This window comes from Cherax quadricarinatus, chromosome 76, assembly GCF_038502225.1.
Source record: "Cherax quadricarinatus isolate ZL_2023a chromosome 76, ASM3850222v1, whole genome shotgun sequence".
Classification (NCBI taxonomy): domain Eukaryota; kingdom Metazoa; phylum Arthropoda; class Malacostraca; order Decapoda; family Parastacidae; genus Cherax; species Cherax quadricarinatus.
The window spans coordinates 19,987,849-20,008,764 of NC_091367.1; the positions used below are offsets into that span (position 1 = coordinate 19,987,849).

Genomic DNA, 20,916 nt, shown 5'->3' on the forward strand with positions numbered 1-20,916 from the left:
AAATTTGCTTGTAACAGATAAAAGAACTATAGATAAAACCCAAATGTATTCCTGTTAACCCTTTGGGGCCTAGTTCCTGGGCCTTTTGTGTATCCATATGCTCTTGCGCTACCGTCCACAGGATGGATATGGGACGCACAGTAAACTAGCCACTTCGGTGGCAAAATCTAAATCTGAATAAAGTGAAGACCTTCTTTCTTGAAGCAAGAATAAAGTTTTCTTGAGAGAGTTCCGGTGGTCAACGTCCCCGCGGCCCGGTCTGTGACCAGGCCTCATGGTGGATCAGGGCCTGATCAACCAGGCTGTTACTGCTGGCTGCACGCAATCCAACGTACGAGCCACAGCCTGGCTGGTCAAGAAAAAGTGAAGATCTTTCTTGAAGAAATGGATGTCTTAAACAAGGAATCATTTGCTGTAAAACAACTTAAAACATCTACTGCCATAAGAAACTTAAGTTCAGTGTTAAACATAGAAAGTGAAGAAGCTTCTATTTACTTTAGAAAAAATTAATGCCAATTGGCAACGTAGTTGCAATGTTGCTAACTGGGTCAAGGTCAGCAATACTGAAGGGTAAGGGAGCCAAAGTGCATTTGTTGCATACAAACTGATGTTTAACACCGTTAACATAATCAAATACGTAAGTTGTGCATCCAACCCATACACAAATCACAAACAGTGTATTTACTGTTGTTTAGTCTGTTATTTAGTCGGGCAATAACAATCTGTGGCCTCACGTTGAACTAAGAAGCCTTACAGAAAGTTAGGGAGTTTATTCAGGTATACACAAGTACAGTTATATAGATTATCATACATAGCAGCATATGTGTACAGAACCTGAGGTATCCCTAAAACGTCAGTGACTTATTTCCATTGGGGTTCTTATCGCTCCTGCCTACTGGTTCATCATATTCGCCATTGCTCATACTGTGTGTACACTTGAACACATTTCTCACAACACAGGTAATCGCACGACTGCGGCTGCCACCACCTTTCCTACAGTGCACACAAAGGCACCTAATTTGACTCAATAGGCAACGCTCTTGACTTACACACACTGTGTCCGTGGTTTAATCCCTAGCCGGGTAGAAACATGTTTCCTTAAACCTGCTGTCGCTGTTCACCTAACAATAGGTAGGTGCCTAGGTGTTAGTCGACTGGTGTGGGTGGCATCCTGGGAGACAAGATTGAAGGACCACAATGGAAATAAGACAGATGTTGAGGGTAATGCTACAAGCTAAGTCAAAGATTAAATAGTAGACTGAAATGGGACTTAGCTTGATTGGCAGCTTTCGCCTCCACAGCTGTCCCTGCAGGCGATGTCTTTAGAAGCTGTCGTTGCTATTACCTGGAGTTTACCTGAAGAGAGTTTCGGGGGTCAAGGCCCCCGCAGCCCGGTCTGTGACCAGGCCTCCTGGTGGATCAGCCCCTAATCAACCAGGCTGTTGCTGCTGGCTGCACGCAAACCAACGTATGAGCCACAGCCCGGCTGATCAGGAACTGACTTTAGGTGCTTGTCCAGTGCCAGCTTGAAGACTGCCAGGGGTCTGTTGGCAATCCCCCTTATGTGTGCTGGGAGGCAGTTGAACAGTCTCGGGCCCCTGACACTTATTGTATGGTCTCTTAACGTGCTAGTGACACCCCTGCTTTTCATTGGGGGGATGGTGCATCGTCTGCCAAGTCTTTTGCTTTCGTAGTGAGTGATTTTCGTGTGCAAGTTCGGTACTAGTCCCTCTAGGATTTTCCAGGTGTATATAATCATGTATCTCTCCCTCCTGCGTTCCAGGGAATACAGGTTTAGAAACCTCAAGCGCTCCCAGTAATTGAGGTGTTTTATCTCCGTTATGCGCGCCGTGAAAGTTCTCTGTACATTTTCTAGGTCGGCAATTTCACCTGCCTTGAAAGGTGCTGTTAGAGTGCAGCAATCTAGGCTGGAATATTGCTGCACTCTAACAGTACCTTTCAAGGCAGGTGAAATTGCCCTCAAGGGCTGGAATTAAATTATTGTGTGTAAGTTTAATTACCAGTAGGGGGTGTTATGTCAGTATTTTCATTACTGAATACTGACTGGATCCATTGAATCCTATACTCACATGTGTGGACTCAAAAGTCCGCACCTCACTGCCGACTATAGGATGTTTTTAAACCAAGAACTGCCCCTGCATGACAAGATAGTTCGAAACCTGCCTTGTAGCGTGAGATAGTGTTGTTTACACCCTACTCGACAGGTATTGGTGACTTGATAAAAGTTGAAGTGTCCTTGAATGTCCACGTCTTCCACAGTCTAGGAATACGCACACTGGTACACTATGTTCCACAAAGTTTGTCTTTATTATTCACAATCTTAACACTATAGCTGATCACACTTCTCTGTAAGTGTTTTGATGTGTTATGGAGATTCTGAGGTACAGCAATGCACAATTCACTTCCTTTGTTCATTCTTAGCAAAAAGTGGTTGTCAGTGGAACGCCTTCCAACTGAACAAAAGAAACTAAAGGAAAAATAAATAAATAAAGAAATGATTTAGGAAAAACAAGAAAAATGATTTTTGAGAATTTTACTTAAAATTTAAATATAAAAAAAAATTGGCCTTCAGTTCTTGTAGTTGGGTAGGAGTAGGTATGGCCCTAGATAGTTCCTCTGATGTTATTTATGTAGGTTATCCTGGGCAGATGGTAATCCGATGTTCTGGAATCTCCTACCACTTGGATGGAGCACAAGTAGAATAGGTAAGGGCCGGTAGTTGTAGAATAATGTTAATAAGTATTATTAACACTCGTCTTGCCCCTTTATCTGGCGTCTATCCTGGAAGACCACGCCAGGAACAGAGCTGACAAATAAGAGAAAATAAAACTGGTTACCCATAGTCATGATAATATAACATTTAAGAAAGAAAAAGAATGATAAATGTCAAAATCATTACTGGTAACCAGCAAACACTAGAAAAGAACAAACAGTAATACTCCTGGTAGATCACCCTACCTGATTAGGAGAAGAGTGGAGGCGAAGTGACTCTCCAAACTTCAATCCACACCAGGTAAGGTCAATATTACCAGGAGTAGAAACTTTAACAACTCGGACACCAGGAACTAGTTTTGCCCCAGCCCGCCAGAGAGGGGGGGGTATGTGCGCGCGCAACGTAGCTCGCTAATGGTTCCTGGTTGCCCGAACAACCTTAACCCCACTTACACCTACTTTTCCCTCACAGTGGTCTTTAATGCACCATTATATATTCCAATCTGAAGACGCCACAGCACCCTATGCCGCCACTGCCTCTACTCACAAAGAAAGAGCTGACATAGCACATTTCCCCTTCTTGCCAAACTTCCACTATGAAGCAATGCAGAATGCTTGATTCTTGCTGCCTTAAGCATAGACAACAATGTACATCTTTTACATGGTAATAAAGTTGGTGCAGGATTTTCCTTAATTGTCCTGCTAAGGTAAGAGATTGATTGTCTCTTATTACACTACACTACTTGCAACACTGGTCTCTTGCAAAGAGCCGCATGACCATGTCACATGCTCGTACTGCATCTGGGATCAATTACTTGATGTAACAGTAAAAAAGATGCTTGCCCCTTCTGAGAGGGCTGAGCCCCTCAGGGATGAAGGGGCTGATATCCCCCTTATGGAGAAAATTTCTCCACAGCAGACAGTCCTCGATAATGCACTGATTTTCTTGGGTTATCCTGGGAGGCTAACACTTCGGGTTATAAAAACGATCAGGTGTTATCTTATCACCACATAATAGTATCACAGTTAATGGTACGATGCTGCTTTGTATGGACTTGCGGTGTTGCCATACTTTGCGGAGATAGTGACATGGTCGCTGTTGACAGGATGCTGACTGTGGGTCTTCCACTGTTCAGTGTGCCATTACTCCAGCAGGCTTACAATTAATAATTAATAATAATCTTCATTTCGACAAGTATATGATATTAAACAAACCTAGCTGACATAAGTGACATACTATATAGAGTGCCCCTGGTTATGCAGAGCATTTAAGTTAATTTTATCCCCAGAATGCGACACACACCAGTCGGCTAACACCCAGGTACCTATTTACTGCTAGATGAACAGGTACAGAAGGTGTTTCTATCTATACTGATGATTGAACCACGGGCTTATGTGTGAGTTGAGTGTACTACCAACCGAGTTGCGGGTGGCTATCCTACGGGTGACTGATGCCCTTCTGGAATGAATTACAGAATATAAACATGACTATGGCATGCACTCCTCCAGTAGCTGGTAACAGGTGACAGCTTCTTACCTTCACGTTTCCTGCTAAATTAACTGTTTCATTCGCTGCCTGACCACGGTCGAGTGAGGTTGTGCGCTGCACCCCTCTGCTGTTCAGGCGAGCTACCTCAGTTCGTCACAACCATTGAGAAGTGAGGACGTGCGCTGCTCATTTACCAACATGGCGCTGCAGAGCTACAGACGCATCAACACTGTTTGCGTTGAGTTGACCCGTGGGGCTGTCACTGGAGCCACGATGGACTTGTTACTACCGGCGATTATCCGTGATACCTACGGTATCGCAAATGAAGAGATATGTGGTGTAGCACTTAATGGGACGACACGGATCTTCGTTAAAATGACGTCAGCAAATGTTTATGAAGCGGTGGTGGATAAGTATCAAGAGACCATTATAGCCGTCAATTCAGCTGTATCAGTACGTCTACATGATGTATCACGACACTACACATGGGTTAAAATAAGGAATGTGCCTTTTGAGGCGAATGAATTTGTTATAAAAGATGAACTACGTAATTATGGTACGGTTCATATGGCCTCTGCAGGTCGGTGGGCCGCTGGACCTTATGCTGGAAGTTTGGAGGGAACATATTCAGTCAAAATGACCTTACGCCATCCCATACCGTCCTATATTATGTTGCAAGCATTTCGAACTCAGGTATATGTAACATATGCGGGGCAACGTCGTACGTGTCGGCTGTGTGGATCGTATGACCACATAGCGGCACAGTGTGATAAGCGTCGTAGGAATCTCCAAATATCGCAACAGCAACAACCGGAAGAAGTCGAGGAAGTGGAGGGACGAGAACAGTCTTATGCTCACCCGTCTCGACAACGGACATCTTGGAGTGAAGAGGTAGAAAAAGCGCAGGAGAAGGCTTTGGAGGATGCAAAACAGCGAGAAGAATCACCATCACTGGATATAAATAAAGTATTTGAAGAGACTCTGCCCACTATGGGGGACGAGGATGTAGCGGCGTCTTTAGTGAAGGCACTGGATGTATTGTTAGACGAGTCGATCGTCAACCGTGTGGAGGAACCAGGTGCAAATTTGGGATCGGTTGAGCATCATGGTGAGGCGACGGATGAAAGCATTGAGTCTGGGGTGTCGCATGGCATGATGGTAAATATAGCAGAAGTGGAGGTGCATCATGATAGTACTAAAGAAATCCCAATGCAGGTGGAGGGTAGGACGCGAAAGCGAACTGCGACCCCACCAGACTCAGACGACGTGCTCACTCCTGCCCAAAGGCCAGGGAAAAAGTCTTGGGCGGATGTACAGAGGAAAGGGAACAGTGAATCCACGAAACAAGAGTTTATCAAGGTGATTCCCAAAAAAGGGGAGAGGGATAGAGGTGTAAAATGTATAAGTGAAAAGTCTATACCTAGAACCAAAGGAAAATCCCATTAATTGACTTTAAGGTTTTGACAATAAATATTAACGGTTTGAGATCTGAGCGGAAGCGAAAGTGGTTTAATGAATTTTTGGTGCGTCTAGATGTGGATGTGGTATTTATCCAAGAACACAATTACAGAATTGGATATGAGTTGGAATTAGATGGTTACGATGTGTATATGGAATATGCGACGAGGTTAAAAGGAGGCGTCGCCATTCTGGTAAAGGAAAATAGCCCGTTTGTAGTACGCCATAGTGAAAGGGGGGAGGGGAGAGTGATTAGGGTGGATGGTTTATGGGGTAGAGTACATATAAGTTTTGTAGGTGTATATGGGCCGGCCGAGGGAGATGCACGACTTAAAACTCATTTTGTACAAGATGTATTAGTATATCATCTACGTAGTTTACCAAATGTAGCGATAATAGGGGGAGACTGGAATTGTGTAATACGACGAAAAGATGTGGAGCCTCGAGGAGCGGGTTGTTGCTTGGGGTTCCTGGGAGATTTATTGACGAGTGTGGGTTTAATGGATGTGTGTGGGGGGGGTGGCAATGTGGAGCATACTTTCATTAGAAGAGATTATGCGGCGAGATTAGATAGAATGTACGTGTCTAGTGCGGTTACAGTGCGGAGAGTGAGTGTGATAAATGTGGTTTTTTCGGATCATAGAGGAGTTGTAATGGATGTAGATATTGAGGGTGTGCCTAGAAGGGGTCCGTCATTTTGGAAATTAAATGTAAAGTTATTGAAGAGAGAGGAAAGTCGTTTGTCTTTTGGGCATATGTGGGAACGCCTTGTGGTTGAAGCACCTGGAGATGTGGCTTTGGTTAATTGGTGGGAAATGATAGCCAAAAAGCGAATTAAGGAATTTTATATTAGTCAGGGAGTGAGATATAATCAGTTACAGTATGGTTTCCAACGATATTTAGAGGGGCAGTTGCGCGACTGCTATGTACAAGCGAATGCTAATTATCCTGTTACAGAAATTGAACGAATTAAGGAGCAACTACGTAATTTACAAAACGAAAGGTTTGATGGGGAAAGGCTTAAGGGTGGAATCGAAGAGGTTTTGTGGGGAGATCGGCCGTCGGCGTGTGTGTTGAGGAATCAACACAGACGTCGCAAAGCAATGGAGTTAATGGGGTTGAATGTCCAGGTAGGTATGCAGGGGTATAGAGTGAATCAGGTGTTGACGACGACGGAGGGTATGAGTGGGTATATTGATGCTTGGGTTAAATTGAAAACGCAAAGTGTTGGAATAAGTGAAATTGCATTGCAGTCAATCGGTAGGTTTGTGCGTTGTGAGCTGGAGGAGCATGATCGTTTGATGTTGGGAGGGCCGATAACGGAGTGTGAGACTTGGGAGGCTTTATCTGGGGCGCAATTGGGTAAGGCGCCAGGAATAGATGGGTTGCCCAGCGACTTTTATATTCAAAATTGGAACGTTTTAAAGGGGTTTTTGGTACGTTTATTCAATATCATGAAGCGGGATGGGGTTTTAGGGGAACAACAAAGGTTGGCTGTGGTCGTCCTAGTTCCTAAAGGCGAGCCATTAACGGTTAAAGATTATCGTGCAATCTCGTTATTATGTGGGGACTATAAAATTTTTGGAAGGATCTTGGCCAACAGAATAAAAAAAGTCCTGGGCAAAGTGATTGACGAGGGACAATATGGGGTGCCGGGCAGGTCTATGTATGAAGGTCACGGTATGATTAGAAGTTTTATTGAAGAAAGAGTAAGATTGGGAGATGGGGGGGTATTGGCTATAGATTGGGAGGCGGCATATGATAGTGTGGAACGGGAGACGTTATGGAAGATAATGAGATGGCAGGGGTTTGGGGCGGAAATTATATCATGGGCCAAATTAATGTATCAAGAGGCATCTTTGCGTGTGCAGGTGAATGGGAGGTTGGGAGATCGGATTCAGATGGGAAGGGGTTTGCGTCAAGGTTGTCCCCTTTCACAAATTTTTTTTGCTTGTTTTCAAGACCCCTTTTATAGAGGGATAAGGGTTTTATTGGAAGCAAATGGGATGAGTAATGTAAGGGGTGGGGGAGCGGGCATTGTTGGATATGTCGACGACACGACGATTTTGGTGAGAGAAAACATGGATTTGATTCGGGTAGAAAAGTTAGTGAAAGTTTTTGAAAAGGCTACTGGCATGACGATCAACATGAGGAAAACAAAGTATATGAATCTTGGAAAAGGGTCGCGTGAGGAAGGAATGGTAGCTGAAAGGTGGGAAAGGGTGGACCAAATAAAGATATGTGGGATCGTTTATGTAAATGATATCAAGTCAGCACAACAAATAAATTCCGTGCGTATCGTTGATAGTGTTCTGAAGCGTCTTAGTGGGTTGAGAGCTGCTAATTTAAGTTTGCAACAAAGGGTGATAACAACGAATGTGCTATTATATAGTAAACTATGGCATGTTACGGTAATATTTCCGATACTTCGTTGTGAATTAAAAAGGTTACAAAAAAGTGTTTTTAGATTTATTTGGGGAACAGGGAGCGAATGGTTAAGTAGAGCGGTTGTCACACTCCCGGTTGGCCGTGGAGGGCTGGGTCTTATAGATGTCGAAAAGAGGATAATAAGTATGTATTTAAAACATAGTTATAAGCGGGAGGGAGGGGCGAAAGAAGACGGTCTTCATAGGATACATCAGGATATGCGACGGTGGTGGGGGGGTCGGGAGTTCATGATAGGTGAGGCAATGTTACGGGTCATCATAAACGTGAGGGATCACTCACAAATTAAATTGAGAAATCTTGATAGGGCAGATGGTAAGGCTCTGGTAGCGGCGGTAGAAGGAGTTTATCCGATGTATGATTGGCATAATATTTGGGGGCGTTTAAATAAATTGCGTTTAAAACCTAAAGTAAGAGAAGTTATGTATAGATTTTTACATGGAATCTTGCCGTCAGGAATGGTTTTATTCTATAAGAGAATACGAGAGGATGGGGAATGCAGGGATTGTGGAGGATTGGCGACTATTTATCATACGGTGTATTTTTGCGATTGTATTGAACTTATAAGGGTTTGGATGGGTAAGGTTTTAAGGTTAGTGGGGGGAGGGGGTTTGCAGGTTTTGAGGGTTTTAAGTTTAGATATAACTGGGGTGAATAAAAGGGTTGAGAATGCGATTGGGTATATGATTACGGATTATATATACATGATGTGGGCTATGAGGGAGGCGGACGTGCGTGCAAGAATTAATGCATTGGCAGCAACTTTTTATAGGACACAGTGTAGAAATAAAGGGGTGTATGGAGGGAGATGGGAGAGAGATTTTAGTGAGGGTTATCGAAATTTCACATTAAGGGATTTATGGGATTTGCAAAATGGGTAAAGGGATACGACGGGCTATTTTCCTAGACTTGGGTGTGAGCATGGAGAGCTGTTTATATGGATGTATAAATGAGTTTTGATATCTAGAGGCAGTAGGGTTATTACCCCGAGGTTTTCAAGAACTACACAATTATCATTGAGGAAGGTGTAGCACTACGATTGCATATTTTTATCATGTATAAATCATTTCAAGGACTTTATGATGAAAATTTTCTATGAGACTCAAATATGTGCATAGGAGTCTTTACTGTTTTTGATTCAATTGTAAGTGGTAAAAAGTGTTTCCTAGCGTATAGCAATTGATTTTTATTTTGTTATATTTTATGCTGTGTTACAGTGTGCTTTTCAGTAATATTATATTACATGTAACTAGTTTGCATTATTTTTCTTTGTTTTGCTGAGATGTAAAATATCATATCGTAGTTTTGTTTTGTTATATTGGATGTTTTTTATTGTGACTTTTAGTATTATCCCGTTTCCTTCTTTGAATAGTAAATACCTATGTATGTTAAGATCTCGTGATAATCGCCAATATTAATGTTTTGAGTATCGTGGTGCTCTGTTAAGCACCTGAGATCTTAGAATTAGTCTTGCATACGTGTGTTGACAGGCAGAAACCTCACCTAGTATGTGCCTGATGTAGTCTCATGTAGTGTAATGTGTGTGCTTGTGTGTGTCATTGTGCGTGTTTGTTTGTTTTTATCTCTGTTTTATTGTACAATCTTCATAATTTCCAGTGTTTGATGTTTGGTAATATGTAACCTTGTTAGAGATGTTCTTTAACAAATAAAGCAATACCACTGTAATGTATAGTGTTGTGTGAGTGTATTACCACTGTAATATACGGTGTGTTGTGTGTGAGTGTAATAATACCAATGTAACATAACGGTGTGGTGTGTGTGAGAGTGTATTACCACTGTACTGTATGGTGTCGTTATTAGGTCTCGGGTTAAGTGAGATTCTAGTGCAGTAATCTTTTGTCGTGTATCTTTTTAATATATTTCTGTCATTTGTATCGCACTGTTTTAAATAAAATATAAAAAAAAAAAAAATTAACTGTCCCTTTACTCACACTCCACAAGTGCTTTACCATTTTCCCTTAAGTCAATGTGACCTGACCTGACTAGGTTGGGTGCATTGGCTTAAGCCGGTAGGAGACTTGGACCTGCCTCGCATGGGCCAGTAGGCCTTCTGCAGTGTTCCTTCGTTCTTATGTTCTTATGTTCTTATTTTCTAGAGAGGGACTATTTCCCCACCTGGCAGGTTAATAGCTTCTTGGTCGAGTCGTACTTCACCTTCCAAGAACCAATATCCATTCCCGTGGCCTGGTGGCTGAACCTGTCGCTTCACACGGCAAGGGTCTGGGTTCGAGTCCCAGCGAGGGAAGAAATATTGTGCATATTTCTTTACACAGGTTGTCTATGTTCATCCATCAGTAAAATGGGTATCTGGGTGTTAGTGGACTGGTGTGGGTCACATCCTGGGTGTTAGTGGACTGGTGTGGGTCACATCCTGGGTGTTAGTGGACTGGTGTGGGTCACATCCTGGGTGTTAGTGGACTGGTGTGGGTCACATCCTGGGTGTTAGTGGACTGGTGTGGGTCACATCCTGGGTGTTAGTGGACTGGTGTGGGTCACATCCTGGGTGTTAGTGGACTGGTGTGGGTCACATCCTGGGTGTTAGTGGACTGGTGTGGGTCACATCCTGGGTGTTAGTGGACTGGTGTGGGTCACATCCTGGGTGTTAGTGGACTGGTGTGGGTCGCATCCTGGGACAAAACTGACCTAATTTGCCCGAAATGCTCTGCATAACAAGCGGCTTTGTACATGGTAGTATGTCATTGATGTCAGCTATGGTCTGTATACCTTGTATATGTACTTGTAGAAATAGACATTATTATTATTATTATTATCTGATGAAGCTGGTATCTCTGTTGTTACAGTTGACACACTTCAGCTAGGGAAGAACAGCCTTTATGGAGCTGGCCGTAAGGGTGATGTTACAGCAGCGATGGTCCAGTGTCCTCTTCCTCCCCTCACTCTACATGTTAGTCTAACTCTCTCTGCTAACTCCTTCATGCCCTTCGAATCTAAAATAGTGAATTTCTTGTGGAGGAATTCTCTTCCATCAGTGAGCAGGTTTGAAAACCAAACTTCGCTCTCCTGAACACTTCATTAATATTAAAGACTGCAGATGCTGCGTATATAACATCTTCAACTCACCCAGACAAGATACCGCCGAGAGGAAATACATAGTCCTCCCTACAAACACCGTTGCCAAACACTTCTCCAGCAGCTTTTCCAATACCGCAATCCAAGTATCTGCCTCCACATCCACCACCATCAGGGACATCACTAGTAAGGGACACTTTAAGGTTCAATCCTCTGCAGGGGTATACGTAATCCCTTGCAACGATTACAACCAATTATACGTAGGTGAGACATCCAGAGACCTCCAAACACGTATTTTGAAACACCAATACACAAGGAGAATGGACGATTCGAGAAACAATCTTTGCCCAGAAAGAATTAACTCTGGGGTACATGAGGCTTGCTCAAGGCACATTCCACTAAGAAAAAAGAAGAAAAGATGTAAACTAGAATGAGAAAGATGCTCTCTATACAGGCGAAGGTGAAGAAAGAACTGTTCAAAGGGGCCAGTCTGTATGAAAACGGAAGGAGGCACTGGCCAGAGAAATAACAAATATTAAAAATTAAGCTAAAGAATCATACAGGAATCAAGAAACACAGAAAAACTTAGATATAAATGAAATTGAAAAAAAAAAATCGAAATCTAGGGCAAAAACCACATCCACTACTGGACCCGTTGAAACGAAACAGGACTTATACAGATGACAGCGAAGAAACTGAGATACTGAATACCCAATATGAATCAGGGTTTAGTGAGCCTTTAATCAGACTAAGGGTCGAAAGTCTAAATTAATTTTTTATGACCGAGACTTAAAATTTGGTTAATTTAAGAATTTCTGACATAATCTTAACACAACAGGACTTCGAAAAAGCAATAGATGACATGCCCATGCACTCTACCCCAGGCCCAAACTTGTGAAACTTCGTGTTCATCAAACAAACCATTTTTAGGTGGAGTGGTGGCTGAAACTCCCGCTTCACACACGGAGGGTCCGGGTTCGATTCCCGGCGGGTGGAAACATCTCGACGCGTTTCCTTACACCTGTTGTCCTGTTCAACTAGCAGCAAATACGTACCTGGGTGTTAGTCGACTGGTGTGGGTCGCATCCTGGGGGACAAGATTAAGGACCACAAAGGAAATAAGTTAGACAGTCCTCGATGACGCATTGACTTTCTTGGGTTATCCTGGGTGGCTAACCCTCCAGGGTTAAAAATCCGACGAAAACCTTATCTTACATGCCTTAAATATTCTATGGTAAGGGAGCATAGACACAGAGGTCATCCCACAGTCACTAAAAGCAACAGACATAGCCCCACTCCACAAAGGTGTCAGTAAAGCAATTGCAAAGAATTACAGACCGATAACATTCATATCCCATATCATAAAAATCTTGAAGGGTTTTAAAGAATCAAGATCGCCAACTACTGGATACCCAAAAATTGCTAAGAGAAAACACAATAAGTGTCAGGGGCCCAAGACTGTTCAACAGCCTCCCACCAGCCATAAGAGAACTTGAAAATAGGCCCCTGGTTGTCTACAAGAGGGAGCTGGACAGATACCTAAAGTCAGTGCCGGATCAGCCGGGCTGTGGTTCGTACGTTGGACTATGTGCGGCCAAGAGGGAGCTGGACAGGCATCTAAAGTAAGTTCCTGATTAACCGGCCTGTGGTTTGTACGTCGGTTTGCATGCTGCCAGCAGCAGTATCCTGGATGATCAGGCCTTGATCCACCGCGAGGTGGATCAAGGCCTGGTCATGGACCGGGCTGCAGGGGCGTTGACCCCCGAAACACTCCAAGTATAATCCTGGTATTCCATATAATTAACTACAGAGATGCAAGACTCGTCGCCAGGGACTCGTAGCCAGGGAAGAAAACACAACGTCGCAGGATCCTGGAATCATCACGATATTTATTGTATATCCAAGAGTTTCAGCCAGAACAGCGGCTTGTACAGTATGGCTGAACTCCTTGCCATTCATAGCAGTGAACCTCCTTGCCTTCTCAAATTCAACCTCTTTTCAACAATTATGCATCATATGGGAATCTTTATTGGAGAAACGTTTCGCCACATTGGCTTCATCAGTCCAATACATAGCAGAAAGGTATAAGGAGAAGAGGAGCTTGAGGTAATCAGTCCCTAAGCCTGGAATCGATGTGTTCAGTCCATCACTCTTGTAGGAAGTACAGCATAGGGCCGGAGAGGTGGCATATGTACTGCAGTCAGGTGAGAAGAATCAGGAAGCGGGATCACAGTGGAACCATCCACTAGTGTAAGTAGGTCTTCTTCCAAAGGTTGGACAAGTGTTGAATTCTTTGTATCAAGATCCAGTGATGTTGCAGTGTCTGACAGATGTGATGAATGGTTTTGAAAACCGACAAGTTGAAGAAATGAGACACTTATGCAACATATGTTGCGTAAGTGTCTCAATTCTTCAACTTGTCTGTTTTCAAAACCATTAATCACACACTCTTTTCAACAGTCAACATTCCTCACCTGACCCTTCACGTCGCTATGCTATGTATATTAGTGTATTCTCTCTTCAGGTAGATCTGTTTGTGCATTGATAAAGCCCAGTGTGTGGGAGAAACGTAGTTAATAAAGGATTGTATTATATTGCATTTGTGTCTATCCATGATCATATTACATAAGAGCACCTACAGTTATCTCAGTAGTAAATCGAATATATTTTTGTTGTGGTTTTCAAGTGATATTAGATCTAAAAATTCTGTCGCGGCCATGGAGAGATACACCATTATCTCAGTGATGTATAAGAGGAAGTCTACCCAGATTTTTCTCACCACTAAAATGATCCGCTAAGCAACACTAAAGAGTAACTTAGAGAACTCATCTCATCCCGAATCCCATACATATGCAGACGACTGTATTCTGACATTTACTTATCCAAGAGAGGACATGCCAGCAGCTCTAAGCTACATCAGTCACCAGCTAAGAGCTATATCAGCCAGGGGAAACCGATGGCAGGTAACATTTGCTTCTGAGAAAATATAAATGATGATGGTCTCTAGGCAACATGATGGTAATGCCGGAGCAGTAGAAAGTATTACTGGGAGAGTGTTGGTACCCGGGGACGAAGTTGATGCCCTTGGGGTGAAATTTGACTCCAAACTGACCATGAAGAACTACGTTGCAAACCTTGCAAACAAGGCAGCCAAGAAGCTTACAGTACTTCGACGTATCTCGCATTTGCTCGGCAGTATGAGTTGCAAGATTGGGAATGGGGCACAATTACGCTCAAACCTTGTGTATGCCCCACATTCTAGGATTGCCTGTCCCCCATCTCATCTGCGACTGCTTAGCGGAGTAGAAAACAGAGCAAGATGCCTCATCACTCGCCTTGGACCCAGCTTCGCTAGATCTGTCATTTCAGCAGAGCCTTCAACACAGGAGGGATGTGGGCGGCCTTACTGTTATGTACAAGGTCAACATTGTCAAAGTACCACACTTGGCTCCACTCTGAGGACAGCGAGAAATGAGCTTTTACACAGCAAGACTGGCAGCAAACAGTAACATCACTCTGACTGTAACCTTCTCCAGAACATCACTTCATCTGAGATCATTTATTCCCAGGATGACTCGAGTCTGGAACATGTTCGTACAGCGTAATATCAACGAATTAAAGTCAGTTGGCCCACAGATGGCTCCAGCTTCATCCTGTTCCTTACTTGTATGTTTCATAATAAAAATTCTTTAAAATTAACTGATGTAGGTAAGAGCTCTTAGCTTGTAAATTTAGGAATCCTTACCCTAACCTTGTTGTGTAAAAAAAAAAAAATTATGTCCACGAGAATCTTCTAAGTCGACGCGTTACTACGTCACTGTGGGTTTTGGAAGCCATCCGAGCCATTCCGGGATACTTGTAATAAGAACATAATGGAGGAACACTGCAGAAGGCCTACTAGCCCATACAAGGTAGGTCCTTATCAAAGCCACCCCTACCCAATGCAACCACTTTGGGTTATAGGTCCTCGTCACCATACACGAATGTTTAAAAATTTGAGACGACTGGAAAAAGTGTTCTAGAGTTATGAGTGAAATGAAATCGGAAAGTAAGATGAGGGAAGAAAATAATGCATCCTTTTGTAGGTTGGCCTTCAGTGTTACCTAATAACAACAACAAAATAATAATAATAAATAATTATTATTATTATTATTATTATTATCATTGTATTATATGGAGCTTTTGGAAACCCCACGATGATGATAAAGCTCACTGAACATCCTGTGACTCACTGGTAAGTGGGTGAGTACGCGAACCTTCAGAATTATATGCTCCCAGCTACAGTGACAACAGGTTACACACTCCCAGTTACAACGCCAAGGGCAGATTAACTCACAGTGCTGAGGACAGGTTATGCTTTCAGCTACACTGCCAAGGACAGGTTATATATGAACAAGTGTAACAGGTCTTACAATGGCGCATAGCAGCGGGAAGCGTTTTAGTGCTGATGAATTTCTAAGTCGTAATAAAGTACCAGATGGGTGTCCTATAAATGGAAACAGAGAGCACATCGGTGGTGATAGGCTTCACTGGCATCTGTATATTGGGTTGGTGTTCTTTCTGGCTACAATGACTGCTGGCCAGACGACCATCAACACAGAAATCAGCGGTAAAGGTAAGTCTCCAGATAGTTTGGTTGGTCAATAAGGTTTCAAACTTATCGACTACATGAGGGTTATTGGTGGTGTTTTTCACCTCTACACCACTCGTTGAGGATACTTGAACACCTACAGTAGGGATTAAATTAAATTAAACTTTCAGTATACAGGAAGTGTAAGTGTTTTTGGGTATGCCCAAATGAGAACCGCCTGTTGAAAAAAATCACATTGGTATTAAAAGATGGAAACATCAAAACGGCCTTCATAGAAAACCTGACAGCATTCTATAACAGATGGGAAAATAAAAGGCCTGGTGGTCAGATGATGCTATTGCCCCTGGTGAAAATGCTGTCCTGGTAGACAGTAACTGTAAGAATACAGAAATGAAAGCTGGTGGCCTGGAGGGAGACAGGAACTCTAGTGAGGAAACAGGCGTAGACAAGGAAAACTCAATGTTATAAACTAGCAATACCACTGGAGACGGTAAACGAGGGGATGCCCCAAGGAATAGTGAAGACAAAATACCAGGAAAAAAAGCTGGTGAAGGCACCATTGTTAGTACAAGTGCTGAAGATAGTAAACAGACAGAGAAACACGCACCCGTAGGGAATGCAGTCACGAAAAACCAAAGCAGCAAGTAGAAATTTGACCAAATGCAAATTTTATGTATTAGGTATCTGCAGGCATGGAATATCTGGAAAAATAGATGCAACATACAATTTTGACCACCCCAGGAAATGCCATGGCCACATGACTACACGAAAATTCAACCTGCCTTTTCCACCTTGAAATGTGTCAGTCATCAGTTCAAGAAAGATAATGCTAGAATTTATACTGTCAGGCACAACACCTAAAGGGGACAAGAAGATACATAACATCCAGACCATGGGAAAACCTGGGTAGCCACAACCACTCCAGAGAGAGAGAGTTTTTAGCGCCAGGGAGAAAAAAACAGCTGGCAGGAAATGACAGAAATCGTACACCAACTCCGAACCTTTCTGGAGAGGAATCGTAGTCAGTGGCTTCCACTCCAAAACAATAGATATTAGTGCCAGGAAAAAAAGACCACCACCACCCATACCACCAATACGATGACATTCATCTTTGCAAATATACAAGGTCTAAAGCCAGCAACGAACAATAAAATGCCGTGGACTGTTTACAGAGTCAAACGCAATGTTCACCGCTTTCACAGAGACCCACATAAAAGATCACCTTGACAATGAAATATAGATCTCTGGTATATGTGCTGATTACCCTTGTTGAGACAAAAGTAACAGTTGATATTTTTTTTCAACACACCGGCCGTATCCCACCATGGCAGGGTGGCCCAAAGAGAAAAACGAAAATTTTTCTTTTTAAATTTAGTAATTTATATAGGAGAAGGGGTTACTAGCCCCTTGCTCCTGGCATTTTAGTCGCCTCTTACAACACGCATAGCTTACGGAGGAAGAATTCTGTTCCACTTCCCCATGGAGATAAGAGGAAATAAACAAGAACAAGAACTAGTAAGAAAATAGAAGGAAACCCAGAGGGGTGTGTATATATATGCTTGTATATGTATGTGTAGTGTGACCTAAGTGTAAGTAGAAGTAGCAAGACGTACCTGAAATCTTGCATATTCATGAGACAGAAAAAATGGACACCAGCAATCCTACCATCATGTAAAACAATTACAGGCTTTCGTTTTACACTCACTTGACAGGACTGTAGTACCTCCCTGGGCGGTTGCTGTCTACCAACCTACTATCTAATATATATATATATATATATATATATATATATATATATATATATATATATATATATATATATATATATATATATGCAAAACAACCACTCTGAAAGAATAGAGAAATTCCAAGCGCTTTCAATACAAATTCCAGGACATAACTTGAAGACAGTAGAACTATGTACAGAAGATGAGGTAATCAGTCCCTTAGTAACCTATACATGGAATTTTTTGAAACAAGGTTGCTTAACACAATCCTCCCTAATAGAGCTAAATGGTTCAGATATGTTGATGATATTTTGTGTCTTATGCCCAAAAATGTAGATATACACCATTTTCTTGGAAAATTAAATAGCTTAGCCCATTCTATAAACTTTACTGTTGAGTTTGAAGAAAATAACTCATTGCCTTTTCTAGATGTTTTAATTATTAAGGGTAATAATGAATTCAAATTTAAAATTTACAGAAAACCTACAAATAACTGTTCCTATGTCCACTATTATTCCTCGCATCAAGATAGTCAAACTGTCTGTTTTCTCATCAATGTTTTTGAGAGCTTTACGAATTTGTAGTCCTGAGTTCATAGATGAGGAAATATCCAAAATTTATGAAATAGGTAATGATTTAAAATACCCAAGAAATGTAATTGATAAATCTTTTAAAGTTGCTAGGAACACTTTTTATATTCCAAAAAAGGGCAACCAGCCTTATTCAACTAAAAATATGTTGGTTCTCCCTTACCATGAAAACTTGGTTGATATGCCTTCTCTTCTTAAGACTTTTAATATTAAAGTTGTATTCAAAAATCTTGATACAGTAAAAAAACTTTTGATTAAGAATTCCCCCCAAAATGCTGATGGATGTGTCTATAAGATTCCTTGTAAAATTTGCGATAAAGTTTATTACGGTCAAACTGGTAAAAATCTCGAACTAAGATTAAAACAACATAAATATAGCATTAGAACTGGACAAGATTCCAATGCTCTATTTATTCATGTAAGAGATTTTAACCATCCAATTGATTTTCAAAAAGTTGAGAAAGTAGTATCAAGCAAGTCCATGGTCGACAGGAATATAATTGAATCTTGTTTCATAAAAAGCAGTTTTGACAATAATATGAATATTTCCTTTGGTTTATATAAATTAGATCCATTTATAATTAATAGAATTTGGGTAGAATTTAATAATACACTGGACAAATAAATAGCTTGGGGGTGAGTTTTGCAAAGGACCTGTCCAAGTTGGCTCGTCGCGCGTCACGTGTTTAACAGTTGTGGGATCTGATAGTGAGGTGCTGGCCGACCCCTTATATAGCTTCCTTGGATGCTTCACTTTCATAGTTCCTTGATAATGTGAGTAATCACGAAAGCGCTTGGAATTTCTCTATTCTTTCAGAGTGGTTGTTTTGCATATTTTGAAATCACCTGTTTACTGTGATCTTATTGCATGCATATATATATATATATATATATATATATATATATATAGATATATATATATATATATATATATATATATATATATATATATATATATATATATATAATTATTTATTTACATCGATTAAATCACGAAACAAGTGATTATAAATCAGTACAGAACAGCTGTCTGGCCAGGACTCGACCCTGCGTTTCCATGCCCAGCCCTGTGTGTACTGCACAAAGATAGTTTTATTTAAACACATTACACATCTAAGACATACAAGGAGAGCATCTAGATTCACTTGATTGTCTTTCACTTTCAATGTACTGAAAAATGATCATAAATCTCTAATATTTTCTGATAAGTCTTCCTCACTAAAGCAACAACTATACATTCCTGCACACGGAAGACGTTGCTGGTACATTTCTAACCATTACTGAGAAATTTTCTTATGGTAAAGATGTAGGTAATGAGCTTATGTGCAGAATGAGGAGCTGGAGGACAACGAGCAACAGGTAATAAACAATTATTAGTTAACGGTTATTAGTTAACGGTTATTAGTAAACGGTTATTAGTAAACGGTTATTAGTAAACGGTTATTAGTAAACGGTTATTAGTAAACGGTTATTAGTAAACGGTTATTAGTAAACGGTTATTAGTAAACGGTTATTAGTAAACGGTTATTAGTAAATAGTTATTAGTAAACGGTTATTAGTAAATAGTTATTAGTAAACGGTTATTAGTAAATAGTTATTAGTAAACGGTTATTAGTAAACGGTTATTAGTAAATAGTTATTAGTAAACGGTTATTAGTAAACAGTTATTAGTAAACAGTTATTAGTAAACAGTTATTAGTAAACAGTTATTAGTAAACAGTTATTAGTAAACAGTTATTAGTAAACAGTTATTAGTAAACGGTTATTAGCAAACAGTCATTATTAGATAGTTATTTTCATGTTACCCGAAATCAGTTGAATCTGGTAAGTTGAGATGTATATCCACGTAGTGATGTATATCCACGTAGTGATGTATATCCACGTAGTGATGTATATCCACGTAGTGATGTATATCCACGTAGTGATGTATATCCACGTAGTGATGTATATCCACGTAGTGATGTATATCCACGTAGTGATGTATATCCACGTAGTGATGTATATCCACGTAGTGATGTATATCCACGCAGTGATGTATATCCACGCAGTGATGTATATCCACGCAGTGATGTATATCCACGCAGTGATGTATATCCACGTAGTGATGTATATCCATGCAGTGATGTATATTACACGTAGTGATGTATATCCACGTAGTGATGTATATCCACGTAGTGATGTTTATCTGGAGAGAGTTCCGGGGGTCAACGCCCCCGCGGCCCGGTCTGTGACCAGGCCTCCTTAGGTCAGTGTCCCAGGATGCGACCCACACCAGTCGACTAACACCCAGGTACCCATTTTACTGATGGGGAACATAGACAACAGGTGGAAAGAAACATGTCCAATGTTTCTAATCTGGCTGGGAATCGAACCCAGGCCCTCACCGTGTGAAGCGAGAGCGTTAACCACCAGGCCACCAGAGCCCTATATCCACGTAGTGATGTATATCCACGTAGTGATGTATATCCACGTAGTGATGTATATCCACGTAGTGATGTATATCCACGTAGTGATGTATATCCACGTAGCAATGTATATATCCACGTAGCGATGTATATATCCACGTAGCGATGTATATATCCACGTAGTGATGTATATCCACGTAGTGATGTATATCCACGTAGTGATGTATATCCACGTAGTGATGTATATCCACTTAGTGATGTATATCCACGTAGTGATGTATATATCCACGTAGTGATGTATATCCACGTAGTGATGTATATCCACGTAGTGATGTATATCCACGTAGTGATGTATATCCACGCAGTGATGTATATCCACGTAGTGATGTATATCCACTTAGTGATGTATATCCACGTAGTGATGTAT

General features: G+C 41.4%; 1 protein-coding gene across 1 annotated transcript in view; it reads left to right on the forward strand.

Moving 5' to 3' along the window:
* Nucleotides 1–15,457: 15,457 nt before the first annotated feature.
* Nucleotides 15,458–20,916, forward strand: part of LOC128703681 (uncharacterized) — a 78,389-nt gene continuing 72,930 nt past the window's right edge. The window contains exon 1 of the mRNA XM_070101343.1: nt 15,458–15,791. Within this exon, the coding sequence (XP_069957444.1) occupies nt 15,590–15,791 (202 nt within the window). The 5' untranslated portion in view covers nt 15,458–15,589. The remainder of the gene's footprint in view (nt 15,792–20,916) is intronic.